A 13,507-nucleotide genomic window follows, 5' to 3' on the forward strand; every position below is an offset into this window, starting at 1 on the left:
TTCTGATCTTCAGTGTACCAACATTTCATTTTGTTTGCATGACATTTCTTCCTATTAGAATTCACAGTAGAAAAATCAGTGAATTCTTTATTTTGTTTTGTTATTGTTTAAAAAATAACCAGCAAGGAAAGGGTTCTGAGGGTCTTACTTTCTGAAATTTTTGTAGAATTTAACAACATGATTGCTTAAAAATAAGACAGTGCTCATGAAGCAGTGAATTTAAAAGTATTTTAGATATAGCTGGCTGTAACAGCACCTCACCTCCCAAAGGCAATTAGTTTTTGTACTGATTCCAAATGGCTTCTTTGCTGCTTAAATTTGGGGGGGGAAAGTTGCAATTAAATATCAGCTTTACCTACAGTTTTTAAACAGTAAATTAGCAATATTGACCTGAATTCAAATGAACAAAAAGAGTGTCTAATAGTTTCCAGTTAAGATGCATACATTTTAAAGGGAACATGTGAGTAAATAATCTTGACTCTATTGTATTAAAGAAGTCCTATATAATTCTATGTTCTCTTTTCTTTCTTTCTTTTAGCATTGTTTAAGAAATAGCAACATATATATTTTATTTAAATTATCTAAGCAGTATAGCCTCAAGATGCAGTTCAGTGCAGAGGCCCCAGGTTCAGTTCCCAGTATGCAATATCCCACTTCGGGGGCTTTCTGTAATTAAAAAGAATAATAGAAATGCATATAAAATGTCAGTATAATTATACCCCTGTTGATGGGCTTTCACAAGTGGCATATGAACTGTATTAGTAAGAGTTTCTTTGAGGTGATTTTTGTAACCCCAGATATCTCTCCTTGCTCTGCCTCCTTATCAGAGACCCCTGCAGTGGATCCTGATCTCCTGCTTGGTACTACAATGTATGGCAAGAAGAAGGACTTAGAGACAGAATTAAGACAAAAAAAAAGGGAATTGAGTGAAAAAAGGCATGGAAAGGCCAGAACCAGTGATATTTATTGGTGACACAATCATTGTTAAGTTGGAATAAAGGAGCTACATGAAGGGGCTATGTATAGTTGCTAGGAATATGTTGCTGATGCAGGCAAGGCTTGTAAAAGAAGAGACAAGAATGTGTTAGGCTGGGAATGAGATTTGGGTAAAAATCACTCTGATCTTGGCTGTGTTATCATAGGCTTCAGTCAGACTCACTTCTTAAAATAAGCCAGCTGCAGGATTAACTCTTTACAACCTTGTAGCTTATAGCCTGCTTTTGACATAATCAATAGGGCAGTTTCCCCACACCTCCCATCTCTACCTAATCACCTTGGCTGGAAAACAAAGTAAGAATGTCCTCCACAGCCTCACTCTCCTCTTGTATCCATTTGGTTTGGATTATGCACTTACAATGAGCTATGTACTTTTTCAGTTCTCAAGAAATGAGCTCCTTTATGAAGATTACAGTGAAAATGGAGTAAGAGTCCTGCCCTAGGATCAGTGAGTGTGCACAGCTCCCAGGAGCAGTGGTGTGGTCCACACTGGCCCAGCTGCAGGTAGATCCAAGCCAGAGATCTGCCGTGACCCCAGAGGCTCAGGCAAACCTGTGCAGCCAAGGCCTGCAGAGGAAAGAGCTGCACAGGCACACAAACATCAGTCAGAGACCCACTCAATAGCATCAGTGATTTGAATCCAGAAATTGGTGTACTGCTGAGTAGCAGAGAAAAGGCTTCTTGGTGGCTTGCTGAGCATTGAAGACCACTGGGTGAGCAAAAAGTTGTCTCAATAAAGGCACATCAGGCTGCATCTGTTGAAATGAAAAGACACGGAAACAAGTCCCAAAACCAGATTTCCAGATCACCTAGGCAATGAGATGGAACAATCTGATACTCAACTACCTGGACTCCCTGAACTGGCAACAAAAGAAGATCTTGAAAAAATGAAATCAGAAATAATTTCTCAGATAACAGAGATTGTGACCATAGTGCAAGACATTATCAATAAATCTAGAGCAGACACTGATTTAAAAAAATAGAGGCACTGAGGAACATGATGGAGTCCAACATAGGAAACAAATAGAATCCATAAAACAGATGCAAACAGATTTCCAGGAGATTAAAAACTCCATTGAAAGTTTAAATAGCAAAATGAACCAATGTGAGGACAGAACTTCAGATATAGAAGACATGATTGGAATTAGTAACCAGGAGAAGAAAAAATTCTTGAAACTAGTAAGGGACTATGAGAAATCAATCCAAGAGCTGCTAGATGATGTAAAGAAGAATAATATAAGACTGATCAAAGTCAATGAAGAAACAGGAGAGAATGCAGATGACATTTTTAAAAAAACTGTTCACAGAAACCTTCCTGAGTAGGGGGAAACAATTTGACATACAGATAATTGAGGTAGATAGGAATCTAACTAGCCATGATCCAAAAAATCTACACATAACCATATAATAGTTAAGATTCCAGAAACCAATAGAGCAAAATTCTACAAGCATTTAGAGAAAAGAAACAAACCACATACATAATTCAGAGAGTGAAATAGGAAGACAACAGCTAAAGTGGAAGTGGAAAGGGGAGGGGAAAGGAAATAAGGGAAAAGAAAAAATGAAAAATTGGAAACAAAGTCTTTGTAAATAGGGTAGGCTGAAGGGAGGGCAGGGGTGTGGGGAAAAAACAAGAACCAAGATATATCATGTAAAAAGGTACAAGACCCCAATGACAAATGTAACTGTATTGTTTGCTTTAAATGTACCAATAAACAATGTTGGGGGGAGGAAAGCCCATAAGAATCACAGCAGACTTCTCAACACAAACTCTTAAGGCAAGAAGAGCTTGGAGTGATGTATTTCAAACCCTAAAGCAAAACAGCCTCCATCCCAGACTGATGTACCCTGCAAAACCATTTTTCAAAACTGATGGAGAAATAAGACATTTCCATGACAAAGAACACCTGAGGAACTTCATGAATACCAAACCAGCACTCCAAAAATTTTTAAACAATATCCTAGGAAGTGACAATGAGGATCACAACCCCAGGAAGCCAGCAGAATGAATCCATTAGGCATGACAAGAAATTAAATGGAAACGAGGATAATCCAACAAGAAGAAAAAGTCATGACATGGATAAGTCAATACATATCAGTAATAAGCATGGATGTTAATGGTCTCAATTCACCAATTAAAAGAAATAGACTGGCATAATGAGTCAAGAAGCAAGATCCAACAATATCCTGCATGCAAGAAACACACTTAATTCAAAAACAAACTCATAGAGTGAAAGTTAAAGAGTGGAAAAAATACTCCATGAGACAGGAACCTGAAAAAAAGCAGGAGTAGCTATCCTCTTTGCATATCCAATGGATTTCAAATAAACACTGATTAAGAGAGAAGGACCCTACACCCTTGTAAAGGGAATAATCCAAGAGGAAGAGAGGACAATCATAAATATATATGCACCAAACACAAGTGCCCCCAACTATATAAAACAAATACTAATGGACATGAAAAATCATATAAGCCCTAATACAATATTAGTGGGGGGCATCAATACCCCACTGTCACAAATAGACAGATCACCTAGACTGAAAATGAACAATGAAATACTAGAACTCAATCAAATTCTTGAACAAATGAACTTAACAGATGTTTACAGAGTGTTCCACCCCCACAAAATCAGAATACACATTATTTTCAGCTGCATATGGGCCATTCCCCAAAATAGACCACATACTCACTCACAGAAGATGTCTAAGTCAGTGCAAAGGAATTGAAGTGATCCCCTGTACGCTACCAGAACACAGTGAGATGAAATTGGACATCAATAGCAAAACAAACCTCAAGAATTTCACAAACACATGAACAACACACTTCTGCATAACCAATGGGTCACAGAGGATATTAAAGAAGAAATCAAACAATTCATACAATTAAATGACAATGACTATACAACATATCGGAATCTGTGGGACACAGTGAAAGCAGTCTGACAAGGGAAAGTCATAGCACTGAATATGCATATTAGGAAAACAGAACGAGTGCAATTAAACAACCTGATGCTGAATCTCAACCTTCTAGAAAAAGAAGAGCAGGACAAACCCAAAGCTAGTATAAGGGAGGAAAGGATAAAGATCAGAGCAGAAGTCAATGCAATGCAGACTAAAAGAACAATGCAAAAAAATCAAGAAAGCCAAGAGTTGGTTCTAATCCAGGCAATTAAGAATGAAAAGGGTGAGGGCCAGAGATTTAGTTCAGTGGTGCCACTGCCTGCCTCGCAAGCACAAGGTCCCAAGTTCTATCCCAGGCACCACAAAAAAAAAAAAAAAAAAAAAAAAAAAAATGAAAATGGTAAAATTACAATGGATCTAGCAGAAATCCAGAGGATGTTCAATACCCACTTCAAGAAACTTTATGCCAATAAGATGGGAAATACAGAAGAAATGGACAGATTCCTACATTTATATGAATTATCAAAGTTGAATGAAGATGACTTAAAAATTCTAAATGACCCAATACCGGTCAATGAAGTTGAAAATGTAATTAAAAACTTACCAACTAAGAAAAGCCTGGGACCTGATGGCTTCACTGCTGAATTCTACAAGACATTTAGAGAGGGACATTTAGAGATTTAGACATCTGTTTAAACTCTTCAATGAAATTGAAAAGGAAGCAATACTCCCAAATTTAGTCCCAGAAGTAAGCATCACCTTGATCCCCAAAGCAGAGAAAAATCCAACCAAGAAAGTGAACCATAGGCCAATTTCACTAATTAATATAGTTACAAAAATCCTTAATAAGATACTGGCAAATGTAATGCAGAATATCATCAAGACAATCATACACCCTGACAAAGTGGGATTCATCCGAGGGAGGCAGGGATGCTTCAAAATATGCAAATCAATCAATGTAATACACTATATTAATAGAGCCACAAATAAAAACCATATGATCATCTCAACAGAGGCAGAAAAAGTGTTTGACAAAGTCCAACGTACATTTATGATTAAAAATCATCCAAAAAATTGAAATAGATGGCCTCTACCTCAATCTGATAAAATCCACCTATGAAAAACTAACAGCCAATATCATACAAATGGTCAAAAACTGAAATCCTAAAAAGCCTGCAAAAAATTGGAATAGATGGTCTATACCTCAATTTAATAAAGGCTATTATGAAAAACCATTAGCCAACATCATATTGAATGGCCAAAAACTGAAAACCTTCATGTTAAAATCAGGAACAAGACAAGGATGCCCACTATCACCACTTCTCTTCAATATAGTTCTGGAAACATTAGCCACAGCAATTAGACAAGAGAAAGAAATTAAAGCAATAAAGATAGGAAAGGAAGAAGTTAAACTATCATTATTTGCTGATGATATGATACTCTACATTGAAGATCCAAAAAACTCCACCAAAAAACTTCTAGACTTAATTGACAGATTCAGTAAAGTATCTGGATACAAGGTGAATACCCAAAAATCAATAGCCTTTCTATACACAAATAACAGACAGACAGAAAGAGAAATAAGGGAAAAAATTCCTTTTACAATAGCATCCAAAAAAATGAAGTATCTAGGAATCAATCTAACAAAAGAAACAAAAGATCTCTACACTGAAAACTACAGCACTCTGAAAAAAGAAATCGAAGAGGATATAAAAAAATGGAAAGATATCCCCTGCTCCTGGGTAGGAAGAATCAACATAGTGAAAATGGCCATACTACCGAAACTGCTATATACATTCAATGCAATGCCAATTGAAATTCCAACACTATATTTCACAGAACTAGAAAAAAGAATCCAAAAATTCATTTGGAACCACAAGAGACCTAGAATAGCAAAAGCCATTATAGGCAACAGTCACATGGCACCAGGTGTAACAATTCCCAATTTGAAACTATACTACAAAGCCACTGTGATAAAATCAGCATGGTACTGGCAAAGAAATAGGCCTGAGGATCAATGGAACAGACTGGAAGACACAAAAACAAATGCAGATGTACTCAGCTACCTCATCTTCGACAAAGGAGCTCACCATCCTCAGTGGAGGAAAGATAGCCTCTTTAATAAATGGTGTTGGAAAAACTGGATATCAACCTGTCACAGATTAAAATTAGACCCTTATCTTTCGCCATGCACTAAATTAAAATCCAAATGGATTAAAGATCTAAATATTAAAACAGAAACATTAAACTTGCTGGAAAGTAAGTTAGGCAGAACTCTGGAAGACATTGGTATAGGAAAAGACTTTATGAACAAATCCTCAGTAGCACGGGAACTAGCAGAAAGAATCAACAACTGGGATCTCATCTTACTAAAAAGCTTCTGTACTTCAAAAGAAACCATTAGCAGAACTAAGAGACAATCTACAATGTGGGAAAAAATTTTTACCAGCTGTACCTCAGACAAAGGACTATTATCAAGGATATATAAAGAACTCAAAACAATCAGTCCCCCCAAATATAAAGACCCGATCCAAAAATGGGCATCCGAAATGAACAGACATTTCTCATACAAAGAAGTAAAAGCAGCAAGAAAATATATGAAAAAATGTTCCACATCACTGGTCATTCGAGAGATGCAGATGAAAACAACACTGAGATTCCACCTCACCCCACAAAGAATGGCTGCTATCAAGAAATCACACAATAACAAATGTTGGCGGGGTTGTGGGGAGAAAGGAACCCTTCTCCATTGTTGGTGGGAGTGCAGACTGGTGCAACCACTATGGAAATCAATATGGAGATACCTCAAAGAGCTTGGACTGGAGGTTCCATTTGACCCAGCCATCCCTCTGCTGGGTATCGTTCCAAGAGAACTAAAAGAATCATATCACAGAGAAGTATGTGCACCCATGTTTATAGCGGCACAGTTTGTAATAGCTAAATCTTGGAAACAGCCCATTTGCCCATCCGTTGGAAACTGGATAAAGAAGATGTAATTTTTCTATAAAATGGAATATACTCAGCCTTAAAGAATGAGAAAATAGATTCATTCATAGAAAAATGAATACATATTGAAGATATACTCCTAAGTGAAATAAATAAGTAACACATGTGTAAATACCGAATAGTTTCCCTGGTGTGAATAATCTACAATAATACATAAGATCCTAATAAGATTACTGACATTTGGAAAAGGGAAGAAAGGAGCTAAAGGTGTAGGGAAGGTGGGATGGGTAGGGGAAGAGTAATAAGGGAAAAGAAAAAAATGTGAGATAATGAAAATAAAGTGTTTATAGATGGGGAGGGGAGGAGGGGGTGAAGGGAGGGCAGGGGTAAGGGGAAAAAATGATAATCAAGACTTGTCATGTAGAGGTACAAGATCCCAACAATGAATGTAACTGTACTGTATCCCTAAAATGTACCAATAAACTCAATTAAAGCTGAAAAAAACTGAAATCCTTCACAATAAAATCAGGAACAAGATAAGGATGTTCACTATCACCACTCCCTTTCAATATAGTTTTGGAAATATTATCCATGGCAATTAGACAAGAGAAAGAAATAAGAGGAATAAAGATAGGAAAAGAAGATGTCAAATTGTCATTATTTGCAGATGACATGATACTCTATATAGAAGATCCCAAGGACTCCACCAAAAGTCTTCTAGACTTAGTAACCAAATTCAGTAAAGTAGATGGATACAAGGTCAACAGAAAAAATCAATAGCTTTTCTCTACACGAACAACAGACTCACTGAGAGAGAAATAGGGCAAATAATTCCTTTCACAATAGCATCCAAAAAATTGAAATACCTAGGGATCCACCTAACGAAAGAAATGAAAGACCTCTACTCCAAAAACTACAACACTGAAAAAAGAGATTGAAGATTACATTCCCCACACCTCCCATCTCTACCCTAACCACCTTGGCTGGAAAACAGAGTATGAATGTGGAAAATGGAAAGACATCCCTTGCTCCTGGGTAGGAAGAATCAACGTAGTGAAAATGGTCATACTTCCAAAACTGCTGTACAGATTCAGTGCAATCCCAATTGAAATCCCAGCAGCATACTTCATGGACCTTGTGAAAATAATTCAAAAATTCTTTTGGAACAAAAAGAGACCTAGAATAGCAAAAGCAATTTTGGCCAATAAAGAGAAAGTAGGGGGTTATCACATTCCCTAACTTGAACCTATACTACAAAGCTACTGTGATAAGAACAGCATGGTACTGGCAAAGAAACGGACCTGAGGACCAGTGGAACAGATTAGAAGATGCAGAAACAACACCAGACACACTCAGCCACCTCATCTCTGACAAAGGAGCTAAACAGTCTCACTGGAGGAAAGATAGCCTCTTTAATAAATGGTGCTGGAAAAACTGGGTTTCAACTTGCCAAAGATTAAAGCTAGACCTATGTCTCTCAGCAGGCACTAAACTAAAATCAAAATGGATAAAAGATCTAAATATTAAAACAGAAACACTAAACTGGCTGGAGAAGTTAGGTAGAACTCTTGAAGACATTGGTGTAGGAAAAGATTTTGTGAACAAAACCTCAGTTGCCCTTGAGCTAGCACAGTCACCAAGTGGGCTCTCTTCTTATTAAAAAAGCTTCTGCACGGCAAGAGAAATGAGAAATGGGAAGAGACAACACACAATGTGGTAAAATTTTTCACAAGCTCTTCCTCCGGTAAAGGTCTACCATCTAGAATATAAAAAGAACTCTAAAAATACAGACCTCCCAAATTCAAATACCCAGTCCAAAAATGGGCATCTGAAATGAGCAGACATTTCTCAAACAAAGAAATAGAAATAGCAAATAAACATATGGTAAAATGTTCAATACCACTGGTCATTCAAGAAATGCAAATGAGGGCTGGGGATTTAGCTCAATGGTTCCAGCGCCTGCCTCACAAGCACAAGGGCCTGAGTTCGATCCCCAGTACCAAAAAAATAAAAAGGAAATGCAAATGAAAACAACGCTGAGATTCCGCCTCACCCCAGAAAGAATGGGTGTATGAAGAAATCAACCAATAACAAATGCTGGTGGGGCTGTGGGGAAAGAGGATCCCTGCTCCACTGCTGATGGGCTTATAGACTGGTGGAAATCAATGGAAACCACTGTGGAAATCAGTATGGAGAAACCTCAAGGAAGTAGGATTGGAAGTCCCATTTGACGCAGCTATTCCCTTCTGGGCATCTTCCCAAAAGAAATAAAAGCATCATACCACAGTGACATATGTGCACCCATGTTCATAGTAGCACAATCTGTAATAGCTAAAACTTGGAAGCAGCCCAATTGCCCATCAATGGGAGACTGGACAAAGAAAATACGTTTTTTTCTAAAATGGAGTACTACTCAGCTATAAAAAATGAGAAATTAGAGATATTTATAGCTAAATGGATGCACGCTGAGGTGATACTATTAACTCATAGTATACATGTGTGTGTGTGTGTGTGTGTGTGTGTGTGGCACACATGCGTAAACACTGAATGCTTTCTCTAATGGGAGAAACTGAAAGTGTAAATAAGACAGACGAGATTGAGCGTGTTCAGGGTGGTATAGCCATAAACTGAAAGTCTAAATAAGGACTCAAAAGTATAATAGATAATGTGAAATAAGAAGAAAAGGCACAAAGGGCAAGGGGAAATGGGAGGGGTAGGGGAAAGGAGGAAGGGAACAGAATTAATATGAGAAAATGAAAACAAAGTCTTTGTCAACAGGGAGGGATTGAAGAGTTGAAGGGAGGGCAGGGGAATGGGGAAAAAATAAGAACTATGATTGATTATGTAAAGGTACAAGTTTCCAACAATGAATGTCATTATATTGTATACATTAAATGTACCAATAAAATTCATTTTTAGATGAATATTTGTGTGTATACTTATATACTTCCAGTAGGTACACATATAATGTGTGCACTTTTGTGTAAATACCTCTGTGTGGTTACACATGTACAGATATGTGTTAGCATTACTGGATGCTAAGAAGAGACCAGAGAAGGCCTCCAAAATAAGTGACACTCAAGCAAGGACATAAAGAGACTGAAAGGGGGCATCCTGCTTGCATCTGTGGAAGAACAGTCTGAGCAGAAGGAAAGCAAGTGCCAAGGTCCTGAGGCAGGAAAGAGCTGGAATGTTCTCAGTGCTGCAGGGAGGCTGCCATGGCCAGGGCTGGGCAGGCTGCATGGATGGTATCAGAGAGACGGAGGAGTGCAGGAGTGTGTGTGTGTGTGTGTGTGTATGTGTACATGTGTGAATGTGCATGCTCATAAACACACAGAATCGGGCCCCATCTTTTTAAATCTCTCTCACTATCCCCTCTCCTTCCCCTCTTCTTTGTCCATTCAGTGATTTTGTCTGGTCTCTTGGTTGTCCTCTGTTTCTAAAGGGGGCGGTGATGGGGATTGAAAGAAAAAGACAGCCTTTCAGCTGATAAAAAGTCTACCAGCCAGAAGTGGTGGCGCACGCCTGTAATCCCAGCACTCCGGAGGCTGAGACAGGAGGATCGCTGTGAGTTTGAGACCAGCCTGGGCTACATCATGAGTTCCAGGTCAGTCTCAACTACATAGTGAGACCCTGTCTCAATAACAAAAAAAAAAAAAAAAAAAAAAAAAAGTCTCCCAGACCCACAAACCTTGCCTTTACTAACACCAAACACCACTTCCCACCTTAACATAGTGCATTCTTGTGTTTGCAGTTTTTGTCTGTACTCTGATTTATGAAACACTTTCTCCTGTATCCTACTTAGATATGAGTCAGCAAGTGAGACTCCTCTATTCTGTTTTCGTTATCTTTCTTATTTATTTAATTTTTACTTCCATTTAGACAAACCGTGTTTTATAAAGCTACATGGTAACACATATAAGAAAACAGCAATTAAAGGAGCAGGTGCAAAATCTTCCCTTTCTCCAAAGTCTGAAAAGTAAATCAGGCGTTGTTCCAAGCTGCACAACATTTCAGTCTGTTTAACATGAAGTTGGAAGATAGAAGTAGGTAGATGATGCAAAACAGTGATTCTCTCATTTGCCAAAGTTCTGTCCAGTAGGAAGAGTCGAGTTTCAGAATTCAAAGTTGTATTATTCTGCAGAAATAATGTCATGGTGAAGTCAGAAATTGTTTATCGTCTTGTATTTTTTCATAAGAAACTTCGGCTTGAGCAGCAGCCCAATGTGTGCTAGGGAAAAGTCAGCATGAATAGCTGAGGAGCATGGCCCTCACTGCAAGGATGCAACTACCAGTGGGCTTGGAACACCCTGGGCTTCTCCGTCACCTTCTGCTGCCACTTGTGCCCAGGGTGCACTATGACTGGGTAATCTTACGTGACACAGAGATCCACTTAGAAATTCAGTATAGAACTAAGTCCTTTGTCCGTAATGAATTTTCAAATGGACTAATTTGCTATCAACGTACTTTGATTAGGATAAGCACTTTGTTGGAAGGTACACATGGTAGAGATGAAGGGATTTACGCAATGGAGGCTGACAATTCTATTTTCTTCTCTGACAGTTAATGTTTATACCCCCGGAGGACCATCTGAGCATGAATTTGAGTTTTCCTTTGTGGCTGTTGTAAATTTATCTGGACTAGGCATGTTCATTTGCAATAAAGAGTGGCATAAATCAGAAAAACAGCCAGTGTAATTGTGACTGTTTAAGAGCACTAATGTCATTGGTTCTGTTTTGTACAGTTCTCTATTTCCCATGTCCCTAATGCAGTTTCCCTGAACAGTGAGAAGCATCCCTGAATTTTATGTATTGAGTAATACATTTGGTAGTGGTTTTTCATCACATTCTCATGCAGTACCTTGATATTTATGGTTGTTTTTAATTTTCCAATCACGAGGCATGCTTATAAATGAGGAACTGCGGGGTGGGTTGGAAGATTCGACTGCCTACCAAGGACCACAGTCAGAGATCCCTGTGAGTAGCAGGAGGCAATGGATTGTCCTTTCACAGGGTGACAAGAAGCCTTTTTCACCCATGTGTAAATCTTCTTTTCCATCCACCCAAGCATGGGCCCTCCTTTTAGCACATGGAAAACAAGCAGAATTCTCGTGTCCACATGGGCAGAAATCTTAACCCTCCCCATGGAAGGGACAGGCAGTAACTACAATGGGAGTGGAGGGAACGCAACTGCTCCCTGAGGGGAGCGGCTGTATTCATTTCAGGGATGAGATGCTTGTTCTCAGCCAGGCTCGAGATTAGCTGCACACTTATTCATATCACAGCCCTCATAAATCTACCAAAAAAGCACAGAAATATCCAACAGAAAAATAGATCCTCCAACAGCGTCTCTCAAAACACAATTCAGTGCTCTGGGAGGCTGAGGTGGGAGAATCCCAGCTCAAGTCAATCAAGTAAACTCAACAAGGTGTTGATATAGCTCAGTGCAAAGGTTCTGGGTTTAATCCCCAATACTGAAATACACAAACACACACACACACACACCCCAACAAGAAAGTGAATATAGAGCACAGGCCACTACTACTGATCCATTGGTATATACAAAGTACCATAGCTTTAACAGGTTAAGGAACACACACCCAGTATCTCGGAGTTGCTGTGGGTTAGGGGTCCAGGCCCACCTCGCCTTCGGGGGTGCAAATTGCTGGCTGCGCCTCCTCTCTCCTGGATGCCTGAGTGGAAAGTGATCTACTTCCAGATCCAGTGAGCTTCCAGCAAAATTCACCTCCTTCTGCTGTGAGGCTGAGGTCCCTGGCTTCTTTCTGACTGTCATTCGGGGTTACTCACAGCAGGCACCAGCCACAGTCTTGCCTTGCAGAAGCCAACTTACTTGACCACCTACTTCTCCAAAGCCTGCAAAGGTGGCAGTCTCCAGCATGGCTCCTTAGTCTGCAACAAGTCACAGGCATGATGAATCCTCGCTTTTGCCATAGACCGATAGCTACAAGCAAGTTCCTGCCCACTGAAGGGAGGAAATAACACCGAGACAAAAAGGACTAGAGCCAGGGGTCAGGGAATCACCTCACAGCCTGTCTCTGCCACTACTCTAAACCAGTTCTTTGCTTCTTACATCTCATCTTGCTCCAAAAAGGACGAGGAGGGCCTGATGGCCACAGCCCTCCAGAGAAGACCACTGAGCCACCACCAGCATGCACAGTGAACCGAATACCCTGGAACACCTTTTGCACTTAGGTGAGCCACATTTAAGGTCGAGTGATTTTGTGACATATAGATCACTTTGAGGCCGTATTGCCCATTCCAGAAAGAGCCATCATGAAATCTAGTGGGATAAGCATCAGATCTGAATACACCAAGTGGAAAATAAAGGAGAACCTGGAGACTGGAGAGTGTGCAGCTATGTGTCTCTGGCAGTCACTTCTTCTTCTTCTTCTTCTTCTTCTTCTTCTTCTTCTTCTTCTTCTTCTTCTTCTTCTTCTTCTTCTTCTTCTTCTTCTTCTTTTCTTCTCTCTTCCTCTTCCTCTTCTTCTTCTTCTTCTTTCCCCCTCCTCCTCCCTCCCCCCTCCTCCTCCTTCTTCCTTTTCTCCTTCTCCTTCTCCTCCTTCTCCTCCTGCTCCTCCTTCCTCCTCCTCCTCCTTCTTCTTCTCCTTCCAATTCTCCCTGCCCATTTCCTGCCTTCACCCTCT

General features: G+C 39.5%; 1 protein-coding gene across 5 annotated transcripts in view; it reads right to left on the reverse strand.

Annotated features, from left to right (window-relative positions):
- Positions 1-10,688: 10,688 nt before the first annotated feature.
- LOC104865459 overlaps positions 10,689-13,507 on the reverse strand; it is a 30,670-nt gene continuing 27,851 nt past the window's right edge. For 2 of the 5 annotated variants that reach the window (XR_781159.1, XR_781160.1), the window contains 2 exons: positions 12,443-12,752; positions 10,689-10,981 (listed from right to left, as the gene is read on the reverse strand). Coding sequence is in view for 2 of the 5 variants with exons in the window: in XM_010628970.3 (XP_010627272.1) it covers positions 10,712-10,981 (270 nt within the window). In the remaining 3 variants the exon portion in view is untranslated. The remainder of the gene's footprint in view (positions 10,982-12,442; positions 12,753-13,507) is intronic. The other 3 variants (XM_010628970.3, XM_010628969.3, XR_781161.1) reach the window with 2 other exon arrangements.

The sequence above is a fragment of the Fukomys damarensis genome, unplaced genomic scaffold (genome assembly GCF_012274545.1).
Source record: "Fukomys damarensis isolate Sample0158 unplaced genomic scaffold, DMR_v1.0_HiC HiC_scaffold_15, whole genome shotgun sequence".
Classification (NCBI taxonomy): domain Eukaryota; kingdom Metazoa; phylum Chordata; class Mammalia; order Rodentia; family Bathyergidae; genus Fukomys; species Fukomys damarensis.